This window comes from Atractosteus spatula, chromosome 2 (genome assembly GCF_055471065.1).
Source record: "Atractosteus spatula isolate fAtrSpa1 chromosome 2, fAtrSpa1.hap1, whole genome shotgun sequence".
NCBI classification, from domain to species: Eukaryota; Metazoa; Chordata; class Actinopteri; order Semionotiformes; family Lepisosteidae; genus Atractosteus; species Atractosteus spatula.
The window spans coordinates 47,033,328-47,055,260 of record NC_142707.1 but is presented as its reverse complement, the minus strand read 5'-3'; the positions used below and the strand labels follow the sequence as shown (position 1 = coordinate 47,055,260).

General features: G+C 36.7%; 2 protein-coding genes across 2 annotated transcripts in view; one reads left to right on the top strand and one right to left on the bottom strand.

Moving 5' to 3' along the window:
* The window catches only part of LOC148839769 (PC3-like endoprotease variant B), a 341,720-nt gene extending 336,713 nt beyond the window's left edge, over positions 1–5,007 (bottom strand). The window contains exon 1 of the mRNA XM_088938784.1: positions 4,915–5,007. The gene's annotated coding sequence lies outside the window, so the exon portion shown is untranslated. The remainder of the gene's footprint in view (positions 1–4,914) is intronic.
* Positions 5,008–9,902: 4,895 nt separating this feature from the next.
* Positions 9,903–21,933, top strand: part of mms22l (MMS22-like, DNA repair protein) — a 68,662-nt gene continuing 56,631 nt past the window's right edge. Inside the window, exons 1-9 of the mRNA XM_088940372.1 lie at positions 9,903–9,972; positions 10,674–10,877; positions 11,176–11,301; positions 12,368–12,420; positions 13,639–13,726; positions 14,589–14,766; positions 14,934–15,027; positions 15,817–15,947; positions 18,553–18,666. Coding sequence (XP_088796498.1) covers positions 10,714–10,877; positions 11,176–11,301; positions 12,368–12,420; positions 13,639–13,726; positions 14,589–14,766; positions 14,934–15,027; positions 15,817–15,947; positions 18,553–18,666 — 948 coding nt within the window. The 5' untranslated portion in view covers positions 9,903–9,972; positions 10,674–10,713. The remainder of the gene's footprint in view (positions 9,973–10,673; positions 10,878–11,175; positions 11,302–12,367; positions 12,421–13,638; positions 13,727–14,588; positions 14,767–14,933; positions 15,028–15,816; positions 15,948–18,552; positions 18,667–21,933) is intronic.

Genomic DNA, 21,933 nt, shown 5'->3' with positions numbered 1-21,933 from the left:
CAAGAGAGTTGCACGAGAGCAAACAAATAAATCACATTGGCATCCACCATAAGAGGCTGTATAAATGCAACAATACTAGCCAAGATTCAAAGTATCTTTTAAAAGATACTTTTTAGAAAAAAATAAAACTACTGCTACCACTACTCTACCAAATGTATAATCAATAATCTACCATGAGTACTACTAACTACAGATAGGTAATTTCCATATAAATATATGTCCATATAAATTATTTCCATATGTGAGCCAGATTAGCTCATCCAGCTGGAGTTTATCCTAGTTTCTGTGGTGCTAGGTAGATGAGAGAGCATGTGACTGTGCCCCATAGAGGGAATGCCTGTCCATTACAGAGATTACCCCAGCAATGCTGGTTCCTACTTATACAGTTGGGTGGAGCAATGGAGGTAAAATACCACTCAATATACAACAGCAGTGTATGCAGGAGGGACATCAATCTTGAACCCATCAGTTATGAAACATGAGACAATTTCAGGCAATTTCTCAAATTCATTTTGCATTCAACAAAAAAAAAACAACAGTTTTTCTTTTTATGAAGTACTAGACATGCCTTCATAACTCAAAACATAACTTATAACTTTACAGTGAATTTCTACTTTTCAGTCCTTGACACTGCTGTTCACATTGTTGGCGAAAGATTTAAACAGATGCAGTGGTTAGTTTTAGTCTGTGACTTTCTATAGGATATACATAGCTTGCAAAAGAAAACGGCAAAACAGATAAGGATTTTTTCTTAAAAAAACTGGAGTTGGCGTTGACTTATTAAAATTCAGAAGAGTTTGATGCTACAGATTTGTGTAGTGAGCTTCAGGCATTTTCAAGACGATTTAAGGAACATCCCACTTCAGAAGAAGTAACTGAAGTGTGAGAAAATAGCCCTACCAGTTTCTGCAGCTAGTGGGGAGAATGGCTTTTCAAAGTTAAAACTGATAAAAAAAAAAAACACATCTGCGTTCAACAATGGTGCAAGAGAGACATGATGGACTTGCCACTATGTCACTAGAACATAAAATCGCTGTGAAACTATCGGTACCATTTAAATTATTGAATGTGCTACACTCGACTTTAACAGCAAAACATACGATCACATATGATTCTAAAGCCATAGGCCAGGCTTCCAGAAGCTCTGGACTTCCACTTTATCGGACATCCCTTCCCCCTACAAGTGTGTTATAACAAGGGGTTTACTGTACTGTTTATGAGAAAATGATGTGCTGATAGAGGCAATAAGTGAATTCCTTGGGGAAGATGATGATGACGATGAAACGAAAGTACATTACTGTATCACTGCTGCTCGTCTTCCTTCATTTACGTTTTGGCATGTACTGAAGGATTCAACAGTAAAATGGCAACAAAAGCGGGCGGAGGGCTGTGCGCAACTACAGCGATGCCGGGTGAAAGAAAGAACCGAGAAGAGATGCCATGGTCAGAGCAAAGGAAAATGCGCGCGCGCGCGTTCTGAATTGAGCCTCGGAGAAAACGTGAGAAGCTTCATCGTCTTCACACCAGCCCTGTCATGACACTGCGCTGGGTACATGATACCGTGGATGAGCCGTAAAGGCTGTACAATACCGCGTCTTTCAGTTGCACTGAAAAATAAATGGGTGCAAAGTGTAAAACCTACCTTGGGACTTACAGCCATTTGCGTCTTGGACCTGTTTACAGCATACGATGCAGATGGTTTCAGATGGTCTGTACAGTACAACCAGTTAATGCGATTTTCAGCTTTCCAGAATAAAATACAGTACACAGTAGATGCACAGGAATGCAAGGCTTTGTGTAGTCTTTACGCCCTTTAGTTCAGGCGCCAATCATGGAAGGGGAACAGGATAAACTCTAAAGAACAGACACTCCTTTAGTTCTTAGAATTTTGTTTTCCCTTATTTTATGCACTAAACCAGTTTTATTTAATGACTCTAAAATTAATGAAACAGAAATGGCTGAAGGCTCTGATACAAGTATCTCAGTGGAAAAAGGGAGATTATAATATAAGTATTAATGAATTCAACTATTACATATACATTCATTTTAATTAACTGCACAGTTATCCTTATTGATTTTCCAGTCCAGAAAAATATTTTAGGCACTAGTATTTGTGAAACGGTAATGTGACTTCAAGTCCACTACTATTTTTAATTGTAAACATAATAAGTGGAAAAATACATATAATTATTTATTTATGCATTATAAATAAGCAATTTGAAGAAAGATGTAGCATTTACAACATTTGCATCTTGAATAAATGTCACATAGTGTGTCTGGACAAAAAAAGAATATACATGAAGTTTAAATAAATAAACCTTTAATATACTGGACATAGTGTATATAAAAAAATTAAAATTGTCATTTATTTTTACCTTCCGTGTTCTTATATTACCTCCAAAACACCTTCTGAAAGGATTTTTCTAAGACTTTTGACAACTTTAAATGTCTTATTTTTACACTAGAAAATGGCATTTGCCGTACGTATCAAAAAATATATCAGTATGTGTAAACAAACCAGGGGTTATTAATTTGTTAATAATAATTAATGTGGGAGTTAGTAATGAGGCCTTTATCAATCTTACAAAAGAAAATCTCCACATAGATTATACAGTTTTCTATGAATGAGATGTTTGCTTTATAGAAATATCTAAATGTCATCAACGATATTGTATTCACACTACCAGCAGCTCATTAAGAAACAAAATGCTGTTTTATAGGCAATTAGAGTTGATTACATTGGTAATTCTCTACATTGGTAAATGCATACACTGTAAGTACTATTGAGAAATATTACTATAATTTGTTGTTGAAAAGTTACTTCGTAGCAAAGTAAGGTGTCCCTATGGCAATGTAAAGTATTCAATGTCTTTTTCTGTAAACTGTTATTAAATAAGCGTTCCCATGGGGACGATTTTTCTTTGATCTTTGGTCAAGTGAGTGATAACTTTGGCAGAGTCAAAAAGACAGTGATTACAATTGCACAGCATTCAGACTATTTAACAGGTATTCTAATTCTAGAGTAGCTTCCTACTGTGAGCAGAAAAAGAGAGATTGTATCTGACTGAGCCATCTGGGTCTCTGGAGACAAAATTGTGTTATCATGACACTTCTTAAACATCATCTTAAACATCCTCCATTTCAGCAGTAATGGAAACAAATATTAAGGCATTAGTTATGTGCCGAAGTTGTTAAAGATCTCCTGGAGACGTGCTATGACTGATCCTGTTGTGGTCTATGGCCGCATAATAAAATTAAGTGCATTTATTGATCAAATGAATGTTGTCGTTATTTTTACAATCCCCGACAAGTGTTGCTTTGCTGTGAACATGATACAGACCAAAACATCCATCCATCGATTTTCGAACCACTTCTTCCAATTCATGGTCGGGGGGGGCCGAACCCTGGATGGGAGCCCCAGTCTATCACATGGCACACACACTCACACCAGGGCCACTTTTCCCAGAAGCCAATTAACCTGCCTGTACTGTATGTATTCTGGCCTGTGTGAGAAAACAGGAGCAGCCAGAGGAACGTTACACGAACACTGAGAGAACATACAAACTCCACGCAGGCAGCACCCCAGGAATTGAACCCTGTTCTCGAGAGCCATGAGGCAGCAATGCTAACCACTGTGCCACCAAGCCAGAGGTAAAAAAATATATATTATCAAAGAATGACATCTGAAAATGTCCTTAAGGTTACAGGTTACCACTGGTTTTCAATCCAGGCCAAGGAGGACTCAGGTGTCCCGAATCTTCTATTTGAGCCCTTTCTTAAAATTTGCTTTTCATTAAAAAAAAAATTATACAAGACTTGTAATTGTTTTGAACCCTCTGCTAATTAGTGAGTTTCCAGACTGGAATGGTATGCATGCCGAAATACATCCAGCTGGACATAAGCAGAAGGAAAAACATTAAATCACACTCAGAGCTGCCCTGATACAGTGTCATTCGTACCTGTGTCTGCTCACCATCAACTGATCACCTGTTAAGAACTGTTTAGTTAGAAATAAAGGTGAAATGCTTAATTAGCAAGGTGATGAGAGACTCCATTACACTCTGTATGCTTAAAGTCTTGGAAGAAATGCTGTCCATGTGGAGTGTTTTTGAAACCAAGAGCTGAGTGTTTAGCAAAAGTCTAAACTAAGAAGTGGATCATTTACGGGCCCCAGTTAGCATTGTGATTAAGGGCCCATTTGGAAGAAAAAACCGTAGCCACAGAGGTACAGTACACCTGAGTAGGATTGTGAACCAATATGACATTTGTATTTTCTTGTCTTACACGGAATTCCAGAACATTAAGATTTGCCTTAGATTTTCCAAAGACTTACAGTGTATTGATAATGTGCTGTACAGATGATACTGTATAAGTCTGAAACCATTTCATTTTATATCCAACATTTCACTAAATGTTCATACTGTATGCCTTGTCTCGCATAACAATTTGTTGAAAGTTACATAAAATTATATAGAATATAAAATTTCTAATGCATATCTAGTGTTCGGTTTTGTGGAAAAAAAGTGGAAAATTTAAGATCAGTTCAAATACAGTACATACGAAGATGTCAAAGTACACAATAGCTTCATAGAACACAAAGGCGATCTTTAGTGAATGTCATTTCTAGAGTGTTTATTGACTTTAATTTCCATAAACTCGCATAGATTGTAAACTTGTGGTATTCTGTGAGTAACAAACTTACAGTTAAGGGTCTAATCCTATTGCCAAAAATTCAAGGGTTAGAAGAAGTTAACACAACTACTGTACCTGCATAGACCTTGTGCAAAAACACAAGTCCACACCCTGGATTTTTAATGAAAGGGAAATGACCTTTAAATTAATAAATTCTTGAAGTTATTCAAACACAGATAAAACACAACCTTATTTAATTTGAATAAGGTACAAATTAAATACCTTTTGAAGTCACCTCAGGATCGTTTTCAAATGTATATACTCCACGTAGAGGTCCCAGAGTTCTTTAACACCATACTACAGTTTGTTGAGTGTAATTTTTAAGTTACATGCCCTCTCTATAGTTTCCAGCGCAGTTAATCTACTTTCAGTATGCAAATAAAGTGACTGTGTCTAACAAACGTTGTATTCACATCAATCAGCATGCAAAGCAAGGTCTTCAGCTTCCCTTTTGCTGTCAGTTCTCTTCCATGTAATTAGTTGAACAAGCGTTTGGAAAAACTATGGTACTGTAGATACCAATCAAAACAGATAGACTGATAATTCAGTTTCTTTTGACATTTTAGGCAAATTCTAGAAATACAAAATGCTTTGAATTTATTCCTCCACCTATGGCAAATGAATCATGAACAACAATTATTTTTCTTCTTCTCATTATCATTATTATTAAAGTAAATTAATATTAGGCTTCTGAAAGACTCCGATTTCATCAATACACTTTTACTGACATAACACAATGTATCTTTAATTCATACGAACATAAGAAGAGCTACAAACATAAAGAGTGAATAGCTAATTGATCTGAGGTTCTCATCCAATTGTTTCTTGAAAGAAACAAGGCTTCAACATGGCCTGACAGCTTGTTCCATACTCCCACAACCTTTTGAGTAAAGCTTCTCCTCTTCTTGTATTTAAATGCACTTTCATGTAGTTTCCCACATAGTTAATTCATGAGGTTAAGTTATATGTTAAAACATTTTTTGCAATTTTTTTTTACTTCCTTCATCCAGTGTTGCAAAGTCTAAACTGCAATAATAATTCCATCCTGAAAAATATTTTAACAGAGGTTAATTCAGTTGGCTTTGAGTCTCCTTTTGAACGAAAGAGAAATGGTTAAAAGAATTCAACAAAATAAATGGATCAGCATCTGGGGTGACACATTTTTGACATTTATTGTCCTTGTGTGCAAAGCAGCTTGTGTGCAAAGAAAAGGCAGAAAAGCTGCACATCCTATCTTTATGTTGCAACATTAGTTTCTACTGTAACACACTCATGAAAGTCACTTGGGTGGTCTTTTGGATCAGAGGCTATCAAAGACTATGAAAACTGTTACTAAAGACACATAAACAAAGTAAAGAACTGGAGCAACAACATTTCCACAATTCCCCGAATACTTGTGAACACTTCATGTCTGTTTAATTACAGGCCAACTTTACTACATGGCACAATGAAATACCTGGTTGTTAATATGTCTAGTTAAATAAAGATGAATGCTGAAGTTATTCAGTAACAGAAATATGTTATTGTTTAGTAATACTGTACATTGGTGTTGGCATGGCAGGTAGCACTACTGCCTACTGTCTCACAGCTCCAGGGTTTCTAGCTCAATTCTGGCTTGGGATGCCTGTCTGTGTGGAGCTTGCATGGTTGCCCTGTATTTGTGTGGGTTTTCACAGAGGGTGTTTGTTCCCAGCACAGCCAGTGCAGGCTGTAGAGAAACCAAAAGAGCACAATAAGATGAATGATCTTGAATTTTTCTAATTCTTTATGAAGAACTCCACATGTTCCAGAAATACTACCTCCTTCCTGAAACTGCATGTATAGTACTCTATTGACTTCTCAATAGACGTTGCCACTGCAGACTATTTGAACTCACATTTGTACAAAGATGGAAGACTCCCATGGCTTTCACTGGTAAAATATGGTTCTGTCTGAACATAAATAGCTTCCTCTACAAATGAAACTTGGCTCCCCTAGCTTATTATGTACAGTTTAAAACCCTATTACCTGACAGTAGAGACTCTGGGTTAAACTGAAAATAGCTATTGTTCAGCACTGATAGAAATATCAGTGATTCATCTTTGTGTATTAATGCCAAGAGTGAGTTTATGACCATTAAACTATTCTTTTAGATTCTAATTTTAAGTCCTTTAACAGGAGTTGCGGCAGACATGAGAACTGCCTCAGAATCAGAATGTTGCGATTTCATATAGTTTGCCATCCATTAACATGTGATATTGAACTTCACCACTTTTTCATAGAAACTCAAAAGTGGCCCCAAACTTGTACATTGGAAAACACTTGTGCACACCTATATTTTAGTAGACATGTGTATAACAATGTATCCAAAGTATAAAGTCTGAAGAAATAAATTATAAAATACACTTCAAATAAAAAAACTCAGTCAAGACAAATAGTTTTTTCTATTTAAAAGCTTAACTACTGTAAGTACATTCCAGTACCTAGTTTCAGATGATATTATTACAGTTTATACTGTAGTTTATTTGTATTATAGTTACAGTATATTGGGGTAAGGTCTGGCCCAATGAGCCTTTCTGGCTCAAATAGATCTACCTACTCAGAGTTATCTTATTTTAACACTTTTATTTGTGTTTTGGGTGATTATAGTGTGATACAATGTGATATTTGCTTTTAAAAAATTAATGTGGTGACACAGCTACATATACTGTACCTATGTATCTTTTCTCATGTGTAGCTAATTGATTGCTCTTGCTCAATCTCAGTTTGACTCAAACATACAATTTAAATAAGCTTTATGTTATGTAATTAACAGGACTGCTGTCACACGGACAGAAAAAAACAAGCAATTTCCCTGTTCCAAAAATCAATATATGAACCACCACATCAGACTGAATGCTTCAAAAACTTTGAGGAATCACTAGACCTACAGCAACAGGTGTAGTCTCTATATATTTAGCACAGTTTGGTTAATTAAAAGGAATATAACACACTATCATTTTACCTCCTTTAAAGGCCATCTAGGGGATAACATTTCATTAGTCACACCATATAGTTTGTGTGAAATATGTGTTCCACTAGTTTAACATCTAACTGCTGCCTTGTGGAAAACTAATTACTGAGTCACTCTGTGAGCTTCATAATGTCCTGCATTTAAGTCTTGAACATCATACATAATGCATGGGAAGCAGTCTCTGCACTCTGATTACAGAACACTGTCATTAAATGAGCAAATTAAAGATGTGAATAATTCACAGACTGAGTGTATTGGCAGTACTGCATTGTGAAATTAGAATTTCTAATAGGCACTGCAATTTTTAACCCAATTAACACAGAAAAAGGATAAAAATGTATTGAACAATAGTACAAATTTTACATGTTTTGTCAGTCTAGCGGTGTTGAAAAACAGGTTATCCTTCCACAACTTTTTTTTCCACACAAAAGGCAAAACAGAGTCATTTTAAATTTCAGAACATTTGTGATACTATTATCTGACGCATAAAAATGCTCTTTAATAACAAAGTAAAAATCAAAACATACAGTGTGGATTTTCTAATTAAATATAGATGTATGAAACATGAGCACATTTTCTTAGCTAATTGCTTTATTTGTTGTAAGTTCCAGGTTTGAACTGTCCTATCAGAGATTTTTTTTATGTTAGGAAAGGGTTAATTCTAAATTTCACCAATGTTTAATCCTACTGTGTACAAAACAAAGGTCAACAGACCTAATTAGCACAATATGAAGAGTCTTACCTTCCATTCACGTTTCATCGGGATCTTTTTTTCTTGAAGGGTCGACTGTAGCACATCACATTGATGGTTCACTGACGGAGAATAATCTCTCATCAAAAATAATATCAAAACCTTTGTGCCTCGGCTGTTTTTCTCGTCTTCCATTTTCGCATCATAGTCAACGAGGAAAAAAATCCGTTCCTGAGCTGGCTGTGTCAATTTCCACTTCATGGTTTGTAGACAGACTTGCCTTGCTACAAATAAAACAAAATGTTAGCAGAAACGCAGTGATATAAAATCACTTCAGCCAACGATAACTGTTTGGATGTCTTTTCATTTCTGTGTAGAATTTACTGAAAAACGCGTGGTGGTACTGAATGCAGACACAATGCAATGGAGAGAGAAGCTGTCAGTGCAGATAAATCTGCATATGGAAATCAGGGTTATCCTGGGTCCAATTTTATTTAACTCTACTGTACTGTTTTTTAATTAGGAACTCTCAGAGTCAGACTGTTCAAACGAGCTACATAACGTGATTTTCATACACTTTGCGAACACAATTTAACATTATGTCATTGGCTTTTAAAAAATAATGGGAAGTTTTTTTTTAAAGAAAATAAACCAGCGACCACAGTCATAACAAATGTACTGTACGTCTTTTCTCCCCTCTAGGGAAGCCTACAGACTAGTAATGAACAAACCTAAAATCGATGGGCAGACATGCGCTCATTTCGTATATTTTCTTTATATCGACAAATGTAGAAATCGGCTTTTTTAAAATAATTCTAGTTAAGAGGTAAATGCAATAATATTATGAGCAATACCATATAGTAATGTGGTAAAGTATGCACTGAGAGTATGCAAAATCTTTTGTCATCACTCTCCAACTGTTCCTTTCACCTGTTATCAAATGAGGATACTGCAATGTTAGGCTCAAACTCGCAACCCTTGCCTTTATCTGCCTTACAATAAGTCACAAACCCATTTCTGCTGACAGGTGTGTTGATAATGTTTCTTCCGCTCTTCATGGGTGCTCTCTATTATAATTTAAATTTTTTATCATTTTAATTACCGAATCAGTTTGGATCGAATATGTTTTTAGCCCTTATTTGTATTCCCTGCCAAATGCCAGAAGAACTAATGGCCAAGTATATACTAAATGCCGCACTAACTACTATTTTTTCAAAACCTTGCAAAATGTCTTGAAACAAGCAAATACTGCATAATATGTATCTCAGGATAAAAGTGTGTGCACACAATGACATGTTACACTTATTTTGCATTTACTGTTATATATCACTAGTTTATTGTCCACGAAACGTTAAAAAAAATGCAGCAGCGGTTGAAAAGAAAGTTAAGACCTCACTCACTATTTGGGTAACATCACACGTGACGGGCACGTGACCGGAGTCTCGCTTTCTGCCGAACTTCTAGCCAATAGAAATGAGGGGAGGGACTAGCCGCCCTCCCTGCGCATGCGTCTTCTGCCGAACTGGCGGCGCGGGAGAGACCAAAACATAAGGAGCTCTTTGCAGTGAAAGGGATTGGGCTTCCTGTGTGTGTGGTTGTAAGTTATAGGAATTTATTCATTTTAATCTTTGCAATGTATGGCTTTGCTTTCAGCATTTCTGTGTGAAGGAAACAGACGTTAGCATGCTGTAGGCTGAAGTTCTGGCTATTGAATTACATAACATGGGTTGGCTTGATTATTAATCACAAAGGATGGGTTAAAAAGTTAATCGGTCTTGTATTATTAAATAAAATTAGTAAAAGGACCGCAATGGGCGTAATTACAGAATCAGACAGTGCAAAAATGTAAGTTTGTTTGAAATACTATAGCTGTATAGTATTTCTGTCTTGCTGTCACTTCGTGCACTGTAAGTAACGGTGAGCAACAAGTAATTTCAAACGAACGATATGAAGCTACTGTAGATGTAATACCCATAAAAAGTTTAATTCTCAAAGCATTTTCAGTCTCGCGGTGTTTAACGAACCTTTTATCAAGAAAAACTAGCCATTCAACTTATAAAACCATAAATACAATTTGAATTAGAGGTTTCGTTTCATAACGTAGCCATTTATTACTTGTGTATTATTGTTCGAGTCAACAGATAAAATCGTACTGTAGTGGCAGGTGCCTTGATGAATTGATAAATATTATACCTAGCATTTTATCAGCTTGCTTTTAACAGAAAAATGTTGCAAAGACACAAAGGTGATTGTATGTTGATTTGTGTATATCAGTACGCAACCCTTCACAAATCGCAGGTCGGCGGCGTGTCTGCCTTTTCAGCTTCTTGAGGAGGAAATGGAGGACGACTTCAGCCCCTCGCTTACTCCCCCCGTGTCGCCCTTTCTGCTGGACAGTCAGTGCGAGGCGAGCTCTGTCCCGCCGCCGTGCTTCTCCTGCGTGTCCGAGCCGAGCAGGGCTTTCTCCTCTGAGGGCTACATTACAAGCGGGGCTCTGAAGAGGTAAATTCAAGCACTGCCAAGTCATGTACCCCTCCTCGTCCTGCACTCACGGCAGTACCATTTGACTGTGCCATGAAATGTGTGTATTTAGGGTCTGAACCTTTTGGAAACATCTTTGCCCTCTTTCTGATTTTCAGTCCAAAAGTCTAAATTGCTAAGTAGTTCCTTGAAAGAGTTTCTATAAACACTCTAAATGCAAATTTTTAATGTGTTGTTATTGTCCTGTACAACAAGCTATACCTTATTTTGACTGTCATGAAAGTCTACTGAATTGTGTCATTTTTAAATTTACCTACAGAATCCTGCTAAGACTGGATCCTTCCCCAGCTGCATATGAAACCGATACTGTGGAGATCTTTGGCTTTCTCTGGGTGACTGAAACTGCACTGGTGGAGTCTGCTAAGCTTCTCTTTAGCTTGCTCAAGTAAGAGAGCGGGAACGATTGAGCTACCTGATTATTATATTGCCAGCAGCCATATCACCCTGCAACTCACAACTGCAACTCACTTCAGCAACCCACTGAAGCTAAGCAGGTGTGAGCCTGGTCAGTACCTGGATGGGAGACCTCCTGGGAAAAGCTAAGGTTGCTGCTGGAGGAGGTGTTAGTGGGGCCAGCAGGGGGCACTCACCCTGTGGTCCATGTGGGTCTTAATGCCCCAGTATAGTGATGGGGACACTATACTGGAAACAGGCGCCGTCCTCGGATGAGACGTAAAACCGACTCTCTGTGGTCATTAAAAATCCCAGGGTGTTTCTCAAAAAGAGTAGGGGTGTAACCCCGGCGTCCTGGCCAAATTTCCCATTGGCCCTGACCAATCATGGCCTCCTAATAATCCCCCTCTATGAATTGGCTTCATTACTCTGCTCTCCTCCCCATTGATAGCTGATGTGTGGTGAGCGTTCTGGCGCACTATGGCTGCCGTCGCATCATCCAGGTGGATGCTGCACATTGGTGGTGGTGGAGGTGAGTCCCCATTACCTGTAAAGCGCTTTGAGTGGAGTGTCCAGAAAAGCGCTATGTAAGTGTAAGCAATTAATTATAATGATCTTTAATGATCTTTAACAACATCACCTACAATTTTTCGTAATGATCTCCCATCCCAATACTGACTAGGTTCAGCTTTTGTTCGAAGATCGAAGAACCTACAGGGTGGTAACAGAGTTGTCACCTAACTCCTATTCATTGACAAAGCAAAATTAAGATAACATTTCAATGGAACTTCTTGAAAACCTGATTAAAGTTCTAGTTTTATGACTTTTGTTAGTCTACAGTGCATTGAATGGAAATATGAATTCTGTACCATTTTAACCATATTTACAGACCTTAGAAACCTCATTTAGATTCCATCTAGTATCTGTCTGCATGTAGAGTTAAGGTATTTTGTTTATGGAAGGTTTCAGATATGTGTTTGGTGTTTAGCAGGTGTATGGTGTGTTTCATTCTAGTGGTGTTTTTGAAGATTTATTAACACTGCTTTAATTTTTTTCAGACAAAAAATACACAGATTGGAAACCCTGGTTCAGTCCAACACGCATGATTTTGGTAAATGTTTTTATTTTACTTGCTAAGGTTTTCTAATACTGTACTAAAAGAAGGAGACTGAGGAAAGATTAATTTGATTAAAATACTGGGAATTCTAAATCACTGTATGTAAAGTTAAAGTCATAAAGTTCGAGACTGCGACTTACAATTACTTAGACTGATTCTAAACACAAATCCCAACAGCTTTGCCTGAAATATTTCTAAAGAGCAGACAACCCACTACTCCTTACCTGGTGTGTGCTATATTAAGATAAACATTAAATATCACCATATTAATTGTTCCAAGCCTTTATACAGTAATTGCTGATACTACACACTTAAGTGAATGGGTATAGCAACAAAAAATATTCATTTATATTTTGGGTTTGTTTATGAAGGTAATTTGCAAATGATTTTTTAGCAATAGTAATGTAAATGGTTAATTTACTGTTCAGTTTTAAGTACGATTGTAATCTCTCAGCTCGTAATACTAGGGTATGGATGTTGGCTCAAACATGCCTGTTGGCACATTCTGACCCAGTCTACACTCACTTTTAGACACTAGCTCTTTATTTTTTAATAAATTGCTTTTTGCTGTATTAATTTGTGCACACCTGTCTCCGTTATTTGATTGTTTTGTTGCCCAACTCCTTGAGATATATCAAAATATATAACCTGAATGAAAACACAGGAGCATAGTTACTAGTAGTGCACTACTGTCTTAATATCTATTGTACCTTTAGGTGTCAAACGATTTTTTTCATACATTTAGAATCGCCAGTAAATTTTAAACTGAGTCTTTGCGTCTCGCCTCACAGCTTCTGCCCCTTTAACCGTGTGGATACTGAGGAATTACAGAATGGTTTTACCAGTGCTTTTACCCACAGAGTCACTTATCATTTGACACTTTCTGAGCTCCATTGTGATGTACAGAAGGTGCAGCGCCAATTGTAGGCGAGGCACATCCTTCGCTGACAATATCTGAAGTCTCTAGGTGCCTTGGAAGTCTTCAAGGATCATTGTTTTTGGAGGGAGTCAAGAGAACCGTTCCTGAATCCTAATGCCCCCCACATCGATAGTAGACCAGTTGTGCACTTCTTCTTGGGAAATCCCAGTCAGTGTCTGCTCAGACTTGTGACAGCTGCATCGTAGACCTGATCTGTACTCGAAGCGCGCGACTTTACCACTCAGGAGCGTCTCATCACGTCACGTGTCTGATCTCAATGCTTTGTTTTCTAGGGCAGTCTAGTAGCCTCCATTTTGAAGCCGAAGAAATAAGGCAACAATGTGTATCATTTCTTCAATATGTAAAAGTGTTCATTTCAAGGTAAGACCTACAAGAGGAGGTGAAAGGTTGCTGGTTATGGATTATGTCAGAGGGTAGTTGTCAATTATGGCTGTTTGGTGCATTTTCTTTCTCTTTTTTTATTTTGAATGAGTGTTAGTGCTGCTAATGTAGTGTCAATTTTTAAATGTATTATAATCACTAAAAGAGATCATTGTACACAACTCTTATATAAGCTATATTTGTTTCAGTGTTTTGCATTTTCTTTTGGAGTCTTGTGCTGTTTTGCCAAAATCAGTGTGTTCTTGTGCCATGACATCAGTATAATATTTTCATTTTGTTGTAAAATCCCATATAATGCCAGAGCTATTCTATGGCTAAAGACAGGCTGTTCCTTAACCATCAGTTATTGTTTTTAATAGCATTTTAGGGGGAATTTTGACTTTGAGGTGTTCAGTTATAATGCCACAGGGGTTAGCTTATGGTTCCTCAGCCAAGAACAGATACCTAATGTCTGAACCTGCAGTTCCTCTCGTACTGAACATTAGTCCTCCATCACGTCATCAGTAGGGTGAAACCAACCTGTTTCAGTACCTTAAACATGATACAATTTACTGTTACTTGCTGCACATACATAAACAGAAAAGGTATGAAAATGACACAGAAAATACAGGTGCACCCATACTGTGAATAACTTATTCAAGAGAGATATTCATAGTATGAAGCTGTTACTGCTTTGTGCGTCTTTTGCATTTTTGAAGCGTACCTTTGAGTTCTCTTCCAGTTTTATAAAAAAAGGTGTCTTCAGCTGTCAATTCTCCTCATCTCATAATATCTAGGAGTAATGAAAGACTTCTGTATTCACACATGGCTGATCCTCAGTTACATTTTCTTGAATGCTCAGGTTTATGGAGTCTTCCAGCGTTTTGGATGATGGACCTTCTCACCCTTATGAAGAGCAGGAAGCTCAGCTGCCTTCAGGCCTGCTTGAGGAGCTACATAGTGTTGTTCTTTACATTGGGCACCTGCGAGATCTGCCCAGCAACATCCAGGGGGCCTTTACTATCCACCATCAGGGAAAGGTGTGAGAGGTGCACGTTTACTATGTTCTGCTTTCTTCCTGAGTTATTTAGCACTTGTTCACCACATTATGACTTCCTGTCATTGTTTCTGTCCTTTGAATTCACAGTCTGCTTTTAACGTAAGATGTCTGAAAAAGGTTTTTTGATTTCTGTAATTATCTCTGTAGTTATTTCCCCCGTCTTGGCATTTACTACACCTTCATCTCGACATCCATTGGTCAGTCCTCGAAATTCTTCATTTGCTTGGAGAGAAGATGATAGGTAAGTATTAGGCTTGTGCATAAGATGTGCCCTTGGCAAGCAGTCTTTGGAACGTTTTTTTAAAAGTTATTTTTCTAACTTGTGGGCTTTGCAGTGTTCAGCTGGCCTTGCCTGACTGCATTCCCTTTTTGTAAATTCAGCTGCAATGCAATATAAAAATAATTGAGTCGAAGCTTCTTCAATTTAGAATTTCACTCATTATCAACCAAGTCTATACAAGAAAGAATGCTGCTATTTTATACAGTAACTCATACTTGAAATCTACAATCGTAAGAATAATTTTCATGTTTTAAGTGAGAATTAAAGTGAACTAGAGGATCTGGCAATGAAAAGTGTAAAACCTTTTTTCCCCCATTAATGCAATTAAATGATTTTCTGGTTATATAACATTTCCAGAAAGAGGTATCTTGCAGTTAAACGTTGGTTTATTGGTATTTTTCTACTTTCTTATAAAACACGTGGTTATATACTTCTTTCTGCATATCTCCTACTATTGCCTGTCCCTTTCTTTAATAAATTGAAACTATAATAATGTTTTACAGCAAACAAAAGGAATTTATTTTAATTTGATGTTAATTGGAGAATAAGCAGTACCAGACCTAATTCAAAAAGTTTCTTTCCACACATTATCCTATTAACATTATCACACTCACTTTAGCTCACTTTTAAATGTCACTTCATTTATGACAATGTTAATAAAGAATTGTTTGTCTCTTGCTAACCTAGTTTTAAGTCTTACATTTCAGCCATTCTCTTTTAATTCCAATGTAATGAATTCTTTTGTTGCAGGTCAAGTGGTTTATGCGCATCAGCTTATAAATTTAACTGGAGAGAATCTCACCAACGACAGCCTCTTTGATGAACACTGCACCAACCTTCTGTGTGACTTGATTGGCTTGGCTTTAAACAAGTACATCAAGGTATTGTTCAAAGCTTTTTCTGGATGGCTAATGATGGGTTATACAGTATATTCTAAAACAGGTTGATGTTTTTCTGTCTTAAATGTTACAATATATGTTTAATTTAAAGTATTTTTAAGTAGTGTGATTAATCAGTTAATAGACTTTTAGTATGAAGTGACAAGTTAGACTAGACTCGCTTATTCCTATTATAGGGCAGTTTCTCTCCTTGAAACCATGACAGTGAGAGGTGTTAATTAAAAAGATCACAGTAAAGGGTGTTAAGAAAATTGAGATTTTTTTTCCCTGCATTTGTGGTAAGATTGAGCAAATCTGAGTTTTATTTCCCCCTGTGGGCATATCTCACTCCAGGTACCTCTCCTGCCATCCTTCCAATGGAATGAGGTATTTGAGAGATAGACTAATTCAAGCTTTATAGGATAAAATTAAATTGTATTTCTGAAGCCTTTCTCTGAATCGCTCAAGTACTACTTCAATATGTGATCAAACCCTCAGATAAAGTTTCTGCTCCTTTGTAGAGTACCTGTTGAAGAACTGTGTGCTAATCCCCAAAACTGAAATCCATATGCAATATCTTTGTGAATTTATGAAAACAGTGATGATATCTTTTTGTAGTAGGTGCACTGAACAGACATGGCTGATTAACATTTAGCATCAAGAGGGTTGTTCTACTGCAAAGTTCACTGCAGGCAGTTAGTGTGCACAGTTCATCACCTGTGCCCAGTCTTCTTTCCAAAGAATATTCATCTGTGAAACCTTCTCCACACTTGAAGAAACCTCCACAATAAAATTGTACTTTCTACTTTTGTACTTAATGTACTTAATTTATACTTGTTCCTTTACATATGTGTACTTAAGTTTTTTCCTTAACATTGTTAAAGCTGTACAGTACAACTGAAATAACTTTAAGGTAAAATTCTTTTAGGTAATCTGAGATAATGAAATCCTGAAAAAAAAATCAGATTTAATGTTTCTAGAGGACTGTTTTTAACAGTGGCAGCATTTTTACAAATTTGAGATAAGAGAGCCATACTTTGCAGAAGAGGCTACATAGAGAAATTAAATACACGAAAGGCTACATGAAAGTGATTAGAAAAGAGTATTCTTATATCATTTTGTGCCACAGTTATTTTGTCATTAATGCAGATATCTAAGGATTGGATCTACTTTTCAGAAGAAGCTTTATTTTGAGCACTCTTGTAGTAGTTTTTTTTCTATATTTTTTGGTGGTGTCTACTTTTAAGAGACATTTTTGACATCTAGAAGAGATAGTAGCCATGTCATTGTTGTTTCTATGGTAACAGAGACATTGAGCTACTCAGTGAACAACACGCTTTCAGAAGACAGTCTGTGGGAAAGTGTGACAGTCACCTCAGGGATTCCCTTACCTAAGGGCAGCACTTAAGATGCTTCATGCAACACTCTGAAGTAATACCCTTAGCTTTAGGGGAAATGATGATAGTTTGAATGAAAGATAAGTTATTAAACCAGCCCCTGAAATGCAAACATTTGACTTCCAGTATTATCCTGAGAAGGTCTTGCTTTGGGTGTACAGTCTCTGAAGTGCCTGACGTTGCATAGAACTACCTATGTCTGGGAAGTACCACTTCATTACAAGCTGAGCTACTCTCGAGGATTTAATGACAGTAGAATATAAAAGCCGGTTTTGAATTAAAAACAAATGGTTTTCAAGTTGTAATTTATATACTGCATTTGTGCCCGAGATTGGTATTAAGCCAGGCATTCTTTGCTTGGTACTGATTAAGATTTCAGTTTTTAACTGAAATTGTGGGGGGTGACTTAAAATTTCTTGCCTTCGTTTGGGTAGGACTTGATCATTTCCTCTGGCCATTTGTTTCTTCTGTACTTTACTGCAACTGACTCGCTTATCCAGTTTTCCTATATCTTTGAGCAGTCTACCTCCTTAATGTTCTAGGACTGAAATCTTTGATTTTGTGCCCACTGTCCTACCTTTAATCTTGTGTTCTTGTGGGAGTACTTTTGTGGGTAAAAAGTTAAGTTAAAGACTGCAAAAAATAATTACAAACTTAAATATGTTGATTGCACATTGCAGTGGTGCCATTTTTTCCTAATCATCTTTACAAAAACTGTTGGGTTGTTTGGGGATCATTGATGGACAGCAACTTTCAAGCATTACCACATAATTTTGTTTCAGGGACTTTGGGCAGCTCAAGGAAATTCACTGTTTTTTTTCCTTGTTAATCCACTCTAGTGTATATTTTGCCTTTGTTCTTGAGCTTTGTATTTTCTTCATAGTTTATGCTGATATTTTGATGTCAGTTTGAGGATTCAAGCTTGGATTCAAAATGCTAACTTTGAACAAATGTCCACACATCATTTACAATTTCATCAAAGTGGTACACTGGAAGTGAGTGGATATTGTAAGGATATATGTAAGATCTGATGGAGAGATTAACTGATGTTCTGTGTATTTTATGGATGTACCGATTTATACATTGAATTTCCAAAGAAACTGCAACACAGACACTTTCAATGAAGCTTAAAGGTCCAGCCATTTCTTGAACAAAGACAGTGTGTATAAAAGGCTTAGACTTAAAAATGTGATTTTTTTTAATTTTTCAAGGTGAGACCAACTGATGCTCTGACGAGCTGCCATTATTATTGCAGCTGTACCAAAGAACTCTGGGTAATGGTTATCCACCTATTACATCACAGAAGTAAAGTGTTCCATATGGAGGTGAGAGCAAAGTTTTTTTTTTAGTTATATCTTTTTAATACTCGGCCAACCAATATTATTTTTGTGTTCATAACATTTAACCTTAAAGCCAAATACTGAAGCCATGAAAATTTAGTCTCCTTGAAGGTAAAGCTACAGCTCTTAGATATATAATGATTGGAATAAAAGTAGTTTTTCAGATGAGATCAGAGAACGTAATCATTAAAACATCCTTCAGAAATACTTCAAAAGAGTATCCTTCCATTTAAGATACAGTTACCGTTGTGCTGTACATGAGGTGATTGTTATACATAGGAACTGTACACTTGTGTGAGACTGACTTGCAGGCATAATATTGAAGAGCTTCAAAACAATGTTGACAAAATTCTAATGTTTAAACATTGTAAATAATCTTCATAACTCGCAGTAAAAAATCTCATTGCAGAATAGTCGGTAATCAGTGTAAATGTTTCGTGGTCCTCTAACAACAATCTCTCCCTTGAGTGATATAATTATGCTTTCATTTATGGTGTTAAAAATAATGGTAAGCAGTTTTATAAGACGTATATATGTAAACACATGAAGTAGGTTAATGAGTTTGTGAACATAGTGTTGCAAAACCATGTACTTTTATGTATGCAAATTAACAGTAATATATATCGGAGAATTACAACACTGTTCTCTTGAGATTCAGTAGTGTTTGGGTACAGGATAGCTGTGAAGCTGTATATGTTAAACTGAATTGAACTAAAAAGGGCATGAATACATTATCATTTTTATAATTATAAAACTGTTAATCATATCATACGTTGCTATAGTGTAGGTAATGCTGTCCTGTCTCGTTATATGATAAAATGTTATGATAAAATTCTTGCCACTGGTATCTTCTGATACCAGTGTGTGTTATTCCCAATTTTCCCTTAGTACAGTATATCTCTCAGTTTCGGGTCTATTTTTGCTGCGCTAGGTACTTTCATGGTAAAGCTGAACTATAGTGCCATAAACCAGGATATAAAAGGCAGGGACATTATTCTATTTACATGTGCCGATGTTCATAATCTCTTCTTGTTGTTTGTAAACTATCCCCACTTGGCAGCTGTCAACAAGGTGATCATTTTGGAAATCCAAGGCTGAAAGTGGGTATTGATGAAAATTGTAGACCATGCTGTTCACATTCATGCTCCTTATGAGGCTGCTGCTGTGCCAGGTCACAGTTCTGCTATCCAGTTAAGATTTGAACACCTCCCTCCATCTCTCTTCCCCTTGTCTTTGAGCTAAACGTAGTGTTGTATTGATTAGGAGAATAGGGCTGGCTGATGAGAATATCCAGGTCGATGATGCCAAGTTCACTGTAGAGCATAGGTGTACAACTCCGGAACACAAGACCCAGAAACAAGATGTTTTTTTGGGTCTTTTTCAACATCTGAAGAAAATTTAAATAGAAATCCACAGCTACTGTGGCTGACCAGGACTGGAGGTTTTCTAAACTATTGTATAGCTACTGTATATATTGTAGTTCCACCTTCTAAGTTTAAATAGTATTTATGAATGCTTCTGAACACCTTGAAATCATTTCAAAAAGTCAGTTCAAGAAAATCATGTTCAGTGAAGTAATGTGGGCTCTGTTTGAAGTGTAATATTGAAGATAGTGGGATCTGGGGCTGAGATATAGTAATTTTCTTTGTTTATCCCAGATATTAAATTAGGCATTAATAAAATTAAAACTGCTGTCAGAAAGATCTATTCCATTTAGTTACTTTGCCTCTTATAATTTATACTTGACCTCTTTCCCAGTGTGTTTTTAAAGGCCATGCTTTTTTAAGAAGAAGCTACAGGACAGGTGAAAGGAAAATTAGGTGGAACTTGTTTTCCATATAGCAAAGCAGCAGTTGCTGTTTGCCATTTTTTCAAGGAGCTTGCAGATGTAGCTTAACCTGTTTCTGTTTACTGTACATGCTATTATACCCTTTTGTTAGAGACAGTTTGATCTTTAGAGACTGCTAGCCATCTCAGCTAGCCATTTGATATCCTTGTGAGCTAAGTACTGCAGTTTGAGCCGATTAGGTGTAAATTATGGACGGTGGATTGTTTTTAAGCAACTATAGAGTTATCACGAAACTGATTTTTAAAAATAATTTCTAAAATACATAATTTATGTTCCTATATATTATTTATATTTAAAAAAATTCCAATGGAACATCTGTAAAAATGTGAGTGCGATGGACGTGCAGCTGGTGGAACTAAGAGAGCGCCGTGAGATTGAAGAACTGGAAAATACAGTATGCTGTCTTAGCCTAGGCTGAGAAGGCTAGAATTGTGCAAGGACTAGACAAGCTCCTTCTAATAGACTTGCTTGTGATTGTTGTCCGTGTTGGGACCAAAACTTGCCATGCAAAACACATTTAAAGAGAAAATGAAGAGTAGTACCAAACCAGTGGCTCTCCTAGGCATCCTGTCTGCAAAGGGAGAAATTAGAAACAACATGTGAGTGTGGTCAGGATGGGCTGAAGAAGACTCTAGCTTTCTTAGACACTGGAAACCTTTCAGGCATTCTGAGCAGTCATGGATCTAGTTGGTATAGCTTGCTTACTCTGTCATAGCATTTGTCCATATTGATCTAGTCTTTTCAAGAGTTGTGATTAAGGACAATAAAGGTAAGAGAACTATAAAGCAGAACTATATATGTGTATATGTATCTATATGCTTTGAAGCATAGTTTGAAACTGTACAGGTCGAGTCCAAAACAAAAGTTTGTAATTTCTGTAAAGCAGAGTGTGAATGAAGGAGACAGAGTTTCAGAGGTGTAATGTGTGGAATTGACAGAATAGATACAATAGAATTATCAGAGAGTCACTGGCAGCATTCCAGATACATGACAAGATATTCTCCCTCAAGTAGAAAACAGATTAAGCCCTCTACTATGTGAATCGGATGATAGAAAGCAGAAGTCCATATGACGTAATAGAAGATAACTTTTATTGTATTTAACACCTTTTATGGTACGACTAGATAGGACACTTAGTATAGAACAAACAAAACCAAAGTGTGACATATTCACAAATTCATACATTATGCATGAATGAATTAAAGTTACACTATAGAAGTTACAGTAGTTTCAAGATCTGATTTACAGATCTGATGGGGCAAGAAGATCGTTGCAGTCTTGATGCACCAGAACAGAAAACACTGTCTCCCAGTGTTCAGAGCCTCACGCTGAGAACTGAAAGGTCAGAGTCTGAAGTTTGCCAGTAATGTTTAGGTTTATATGAATTAGCAGCTCACTGATGT